This window comes from Physeter macrocephalus, chromosome 4 (assembly GCF_002837175.3).
Source record: "Physeter macrocephalus isolate SW-GA chromosome 4, ASM283717v5, whole genome shotgun sequence".
Lineage (NCBI taxonomy): Eukaryota > Metazoa > Chordata > Mammalia > Artiodactyla > Physeteridae > Physeter > Physeter macrocephalus.
In genome coordinates, this window is record NC_041217.1 from 68,286,749 (window position 1) to 68,292,992 (window position 6,244).

General features: G+C 54.0%; 2 protein-coding genes across 3 annotated transcripts; both read left to right on the forward strand.

Moving 5' to 3' along the window:
* The first annotated feature begins 246 nt into the window (after nt 1–246).
* Nucleotides 247–3,642, forward strand: USF1 (upstream transcription factor 1). Of its 2 annotated transcripts, none has more exons than XM_028488732.2 (9): nt 247–364; nt 526–641; nt 993–1,094; nt 1,334–1,529; nt 1,780–1,867; nt 2,003–2,061; nt 2,207–2,301; nt 2,551–2,679; nt 2,874–3,642. In XM_028488732.2, the coding sequence occupies exons 3-9, from the start codon at nt 996–998 to the stop codon at nt 2,961–2,963; spliced, it is 756 nt and encodes a 251-aa protein (XP_028344533.1). In that variant the 5' UTR covers nt 247–364; nt 526–641; nt 993–995; the 3' UTR covers nt 2,964–3,642. The 2 variants fall into 2 exon arrangements, with proteins under 2 accessions (XP_028344533.1, XP_028344534.1); XM_028488733.2 differs by having other exon boundaries at nt 344–364; nt 526–610.
* Nucleotides 3,643–3,839: 197 nt separating this feature from the next.
* Nucleotides 3,840–5,789, forward strand: TSTD1 (thiosulfate sulfurtransferase like domain containing 1). The gene is made up of 4 exons (XM_024116021.3): nt 3,840–4,045; nt 4,254–4,376; nt 4,895–5,057; nt 5,145–5,789. Exons 1-4 carry the CDS (start codon nt 3,970–3,972, stop codon nt 5,194–5,196), a joined length of 414 nt encoding a protein of 137 aa, XP_023971789.1. The 5' UTR covers nt 3,840–3,969; the 3' UTR covers nt 5,197–5,789.
* The last annotated feature ends 455 nt before the right edge of the window (nt 5,790–6,244 follow it).

The window sequence follows — 6,244 nt, forward strand, 5'->3', positions numbered from 1 at the left end:
ATGGCTAAGAGCACTGGCTCTGGAGTCAGGCAGACCTAGATTTAGGTCCCAGCTACATCACCCTGCTATGTGATCTGGTTTCCAGTTTATAACATGCAAGTAGTGCTACCTACTCATAGTGCTGTTCTTAGTATTAAGTAAGATATTGCCTGTTAAGTGCTTAGCTCAGTGCTAAGTAAATACTAGCTCTTGTTATTCTAACCTAACCTACACCTGTTGGGAATGCCAATGAGTTTGGGAGCCATATGTTACTGGGCCAGTGAGCTTTTAATTCACTTCTTCCCTTATTCTTCCTCTTGTCCCTTCACAAACAGGCAGCAGAAAACAGCTGAAACGGAAGAGGGGACAGTGCAGATTCAGGAAGGTGAGTGGGAGAAACGGAACTGAGCTGAGACCAAGAGCCCATCGTGGCCTCTCCCCCTACCCCATGGGCCTATCACCTGTGCAAGCTACTTTTAAATGACATGCAAGTGCAACAGAGGGAGAAAAGCAGTAACTCACAGGCTTGTCCTTTTCCTAATTCAGGCGCAGTGGCAACTGGGGAGGACCCAACCAGTGTGGCTATCGCCAGCATCCAGTCAGCTGCCACTTTCCCTGACCCCAACGTCAAGTACGTCTTCCGAACTGAAAATGGGGGCCAGGTAAGGGAGGGGGCCAGGTGGCTGCAGGTGTTACCTGGGGTTGGGATTGAGGGAGGTAATTGAACCTGTCATGGGGAGAACCTGGTTTGGAGGATGAGGTGAAGATGTGGACTATTTGAGGGGAAGGGGATGGGGGATGGAGTAGGAGGTTTGGAGTAGCGATTGGTGTGTGGTAGGGGCTATGCTGAAACCTCTGTATGGGGAAAGGAGGGGGAATGGCTAACTATATGTCTCTGAAGGATTCTTGTTTGGGGGCCCTAGCCAAGAGCAGCTTTATGAGGGATCCGGGAACCCCCAGCACTTACTCTCTTGTGCCCTCTTCCCCTCTCCCCCTTTCCTCCCTGCCTCTAGGTGATGTACAGGGTGATCCAGGTGTCTGAGGGGCAGCTGGATGGCCAGACTGAGGGGACTGGCGCCATCAGTGGCTACCCTGCCACTCAATCCATGACCCAGGTACAGGGGTATGGGCTGCAGAGGGGACTAGAGCTCTGAGTAGTAAGATGAAGAAGGGAACCCATAGGATAGGTGTGGCTAGGGATAGGGAAGCATCTAGGGCTGCCTTGACCCAAAGCACTAGACTCTCCCTTTCTGGATGTTTCTCCCTCCCTCCTCCCAAGGGATAGAAGCCACAGAGTAGTTCATGGGCAGTATTTAACTGTCCCTTGTCTCTGTTCTCTTGCTCCCCTTCCCAGGCTGTGATCCAGGGTGCGTTCACGAGTGATGATGCAGTTGACACAGAGGGGACAGCTGCTGAGACGCACTATACTTACTTCCCCAGCACTGCAGTGGGAGATGGGGCAGGGGGTACCACATCGGGGAGTACAGCAGCTGTTGTTACCACCCAGGGCTCAGAGGCACTACTGGGGCAGGCGACCCCTCCTGGCACTGGTGAGCTATTATGTGAGGATGCTGGCTGGAGGGGCTGGGATAGGCTGTGGGACATGGCTGCTGGGCAGTGGGCCTTTACTCAAGATCCCTTAAATGATCACAAAGACCTGGGCAGGCAGTGAGTCTGGGGCTGCCCTTCCAGCAGGAGGCAGTATGTCCTTTTTAGAGGAGGGTCCCAGGGCCTTGGCCTTAGAGCTTGGTGAGGTTCCTAGGCTTATGTCCTGACAGAACCTACCGTGCATCTTCATAGGTCAGTTCTTTGTGATGATGTCACCACAAGAAGTGTTGCAAGGAGGAAGCCAGCGCTCTATTGCCCCCAGGACCCACCCTTATTCCCCGTGAGTAACCCTGTTTCTTTTCAGTTACCAGAAATGGTCTTGATTCCTTCCAGATTTGGGGTAATTCCTCACCCCAAACTCCAATCTCATTTTTTGACCCTCCCTCACTCTGGCCAATCTGGGCTCTGTTGCTAGGAAGTCAGAAGCTCCCCGGACAACTCGGGATGAGAAACGCAGGGCTCAGCATAACGAAGGTAGGTATGATCTGCGTCTGAAGCTTGGAGCTGTCTGGCGGGATTGGGGATAGCAGTGATGTTGAGGGGAGAGGTTAGGTAATTTTACCCTGGGGCCTTTGGTGAGTTCTCCCTGAGTCACCTTGTCCTCTACTTTGCCCCACAGTGGAGCGCCGCCGCCGAGACAAGATTAACAACTGGATTGTACAACTGTCCAAGATCATCCCAGACTGCTCCATGGAGAGCACCAAGTCTGGCCAGGTCATGGAAAGACCCTGGTAGTGGGCAAGATGCCTGGATTCTGTCTCCTGGTATTGTTTCCAGAAATGGTAGAGAGTGGGCACACACGGCAGTAGTCTTTTCCTTTCTCTCTCTGAGGTTCCTGAATCCCTGGGAGATGTTATTTCACCATCCTTAAGGGAAAATGAGGTCCAGGGTGTAAACATGCTTTTGGAAAGCTAGCCAGGTATCTTATATCCTAGTCCTCATTTTGTTGGCTTTTTCTTACAGAGTAAAGGTGGAATTCTATCCAAAGCCTGTGATTATATCCAGGAACTTCGGCAGAGTAACCACAGGTTGTCTGAAGAACTGCAGGGGCTTGACCAGCTGCAGTTGGACAATGATGTGCTCCGACAGCAGGTCAGACCCCCCTACCCTCAGTATAGCTGTCCTCAGCCTCCCTAACCACTAACCCAGCTTGGGCCTCCCTATTTTGTTTTCCACAGAGAGGGCTTTATCTTTTCCTCCTCACTGGTGGGTGTCCCAGTAAGTTCAGGGACTTGGCTGTGCCAACTTTTCTACCTATTTCCCTTACTGCCTCCTTCCCATGGTAGGTGGAAGATCTTAAAAACAAGAATCTGCTGCTACGAGCTCAGTTGAGGCACCACGGAGTAGAGGTCGTCATCAAGAGTGATAGCAACTAATTCTGGGGATTCAGAGGCTTTGGGCCCTACAGCCCCTTTCAGAGAACTGCAGATAGCCCAGGAGCAACAGGCTAACCCCGTGCCCTTTCCTTCACTGCCCACTTCTGGCATGGGACTGGGGGGAGTTCAGAAGGCGTGTCTTTGAACTGAGGCCCTGTGATATAGCAGCCTGCAGTGGTGTGAAACACACACGTGGATGTGTACTGACATCCTCGCCCAACCCCACCGTGCAGCCCCTGGGCCCTTGTGCTCCTCTTGCACAATGCATGTGCTGTCTCCATGCTGGACATTGGACACACTGAACTGGGGGGCTTGCCCTGTGCTTGCTTAGAGTGCTAGCAGAGGGTCTGCTGACAAGCAAAGCTCTGGCTTGCCCCAGGACACTGGCGCTTCCACTGGTTCTTCCTTTCCCTGGAGCTCAGATGTGCACCTGAGGACTCTGGGCACAGGCTTCAGCAAGAAGTGGGGATAGGATGCTTAGCAGTGGCTGCTGCCCCAGGAAGAGGAGATTGGCCGGCAAGCAGCTAAGGCCTATGCATAAGTCTCTGGAGCCAGGGAGAACAACAGGCAGGGCCCACTGGGGGCCTTACCCCCTTGTGGGGACGGTTCCCCCACCCCTTTTCTTTCTTTCCTTTTTTTTTTTTTTTTTTTTTTTTTTAAGATAAAATATTCAGAGCCACAATTGTCTCCGTTTTTTCTCCTTTTGCGGGCCCCAGGGCGGGAGGGAGGGGGCACGTTGTGCTTTGACCAGTAAGGGTTGGGCCAAGGTTAGGGTGGGGTGCTGCTTCTGGACTGTGAGTCCTACTACCTGGGCCAGACCGGTGTGTCGTTGCCCGCCCACGCCCGGCAATCGCGAGGATTTCTCTAGCGGGCGTGTGTTAGGGCCACCGGGAACCGGTGCTGCAGGGGGCTGTGCGAGAGGCGGTGCCTTCGCTTCCGGTTCCGGTCTAGTCTTCGCTCCGGCTCCGACACCGGCTCCGGCTCCGGCTCCGGGAGGGCGGGGGAGATGCTGCGGGCGCCCAGGGGGCTGGCCGGATCCGCATTCCTGAAACTCGCATTTGCGGCGCGTACCATGGCTGGAGGTACCTGCCGGGGAGACCTGTGATCTCGCGTAGGCCGCGCGTGGAGCCCCCCGGTGGAGGTGCACGCGGAGGGAGGCGCAAAGGGGCGTGGCGGAGGGGGTCCTCGCGCATCCCCCGCCGGGTAGGGGCGCAGCCAGGTGAGGGGGTGCCGCGGCAGCTGGGCCTTGCATTCCTGCTCCCCTCAATGCTCTCGTGCCCCCTTTCTCAGAGCCCACGGTCTTGCTCCCTGAACTCCGTGCACTCCTAGCCTCGGGCCGGGCCCGGCTCATCGACGTGAGATCTCGGGAGGAGGCGGCAGCTGGGACCATCCCTGGGGCGCTCAACATCCCGGGTATGGGATTGAGAGGGGAAGCCCTGGTGGTGGAGTGGAGAGGCTGTCCAGGAGAGTCTCAGCCAATGGGACCTCACTTAGGATGGTGTGGGGAAGGCACTGGTTACGGGGCTCCAGTATTCCGGTAGCCCCCCAAACTTCCCTTAAGAAGGGTTGATTGGAGGCGGATCCTGGCAGCCGCACTGGCCCTTCAAGTTTGAGGGGATAACAGGCGACAAGAAAGTGGCAGGCCAGCTTCTGTACACGCTCGATCTCCCCAAGGCTGAATGCCTGAGTTTGCCCGCTCCTCCTCACAAACTAGGGGAAGTGGCTTCCATTCAAAGGTTGTGTGGCAGACTTCCTGTGCAGGTAGGCTGTATCTTGTCCTTGAGGTTGGGGGGTGGTGGTCACCGTGTGTTGTTTTGGGGCCCCCTGGAGATTTGTTCGACCACAGGACCAGTCCTTCCAGGCCCAGCCTCAGAGCCTGAGATTGCCAAACTGCCGGCTTTCCATTCTGTCCTCTCGACTCCTCCTCCCAGTGATAGAGTTGGAAACTGCCCTGCAGATGGAGCCAGCTGCTTTCAAGGCTTTGTACTCCACCGAGAAACCAAAGCTGGAAGATGAGAACCTCATTTTCTTCTGTCAGAGGGGCAAGCGGGGCCTTCAAGCCACACAGTTGGCCCGGGGCCTTGGATACAAAGGGTATGGGGATGGTGTGAATTGCTAGCTGGGGCTTGACTGGGGACTGCCTCCTGGGCTTGTCCTTCCCTCACTCCTCTTTCTCCACAGGGCTAGGAACTACGAAGGGGCCTATAGTGAATGGTTCCAGAAAGAAGGTTAGGTAGAAGGTGGCTTACTGAATGCTCCCTCCACCTGCCCATGGCCTCCTTCGCTAAGAGTGATGAGGGGGCTGACTTGCTGGGTTGGGCAACTTCTTACAGTGCTGTGCACCAAAAGCAACAAATAAAGAGCAGTTAATTAAAGTATTGGAAGCACTTAATTTGTCAGGTGGACTGAAAACAGTTCTAATCTTAATCTAGACTTCATTTCAGCCCCCAGTTCTTCTTCCAGCATTCATCTGCTCCTCCACCCTCACACACCAAAACCAAAACAAAAATGAAAACACCCAGCAGTTTGCTGAGAGACTATAATTCAGAATCACCTGGTAGTTTGTTTATTTATTTATTGGCCGCGTTGGGTCTTGGCTGCTGCGCGCCGGCTACTCTTCGTTGAGGTGTGTGGGCTTCTTACTGCAGTGGCTTCTCTTGTTGCGGAGCATGGGATTTAGGCGCGTGAGCCCAGTAGTTGTGGCACATGGGCTTAGTTGCTCCACAGCATGTGCGATCTTCCCGGACCAGGGCTCGAACCGGTGTCCCCTGCATTGGCAGGTGGATTCTTAACTACTGCGCCACCAGGGAAGTCCCCACCTGGTAGTTATTAAAAAAAAAAAAAAAAAAAAAAGTCTTGGGCCCCATCTCAGATTTGGAGTCTCGGCAGTGGGACCTGGGCATTAGTGGTTTTACAAGCCCCTCAGATGATTCTGATGTGCAGTCAGGAGCCAGAACCACTGCTCAAGACCAGAGATCAGCAAACTATGGCCCCACTTGGTCTTGCTGCCATGACCATTTGTTTACATATTGTCTGTGGCTACCTCTGTGCTAAAATGGCAGAATAGTTGTAACAGAGACTGTATGTTCTTCGAAGCCTAACATTTTTACTATCTAGTCCTTTATAGAAAAAGTTTGCCTACGCTTGCTCTAGATCTTCAGGTCCCCAGCCCCAACCTCACTTCCCTCAGACTTTGTCACTGGGTTGAGAAAATGAAAGGGCTCTCCCAGGCAGTCGCGTGAAGGAATGGATGCCACTCTTAATCCTACACTTGTGTCAAA

Coding starts and splice junctions, on each gene's coding strand:
- USF1 (XM_028488732.2), top strand. CDS start 996: ATGTACAGGGTGATCCAGGTGTCTGAGGGGCAGCTGGATGGCCAGACT. Junction 1,868..2,002: donor AGGACCCACCCTTATTCCCC/GTGAGTAACCCT, acceptor CTCTGTTGCTAG/GAAGTCAGAAGCTCCCCGGA. Junction 2,302..2,550: donor AGAGCACCAAGTCTGGCCAG/GTCATGGAAAGA, acceptor TTTTTCTTACAG/AGTAAAGGTGGAATTCTATC.
- TSTD1 (XM_024116021.3), top strand. CDS start 3,970: ATGCTGCGGGCGCCCAGGGGGCTGGCCGGATCCGCATTCCTGAAACTC. Junction 4,377..4,894: donor TGGGGCGCTCAACATCCCGG/GTATGGGATTGA, acceptor TCCTCCTCCCAG/TGATAGAGTTGGAAACTGCC. Junction 5,058..5,144: donor CGGGGCCTTGGATACAAAGG/GTATGGGGATGG, acceptor CTTTCTCCACAG/GGCTAGGAACTACGAAGGGG.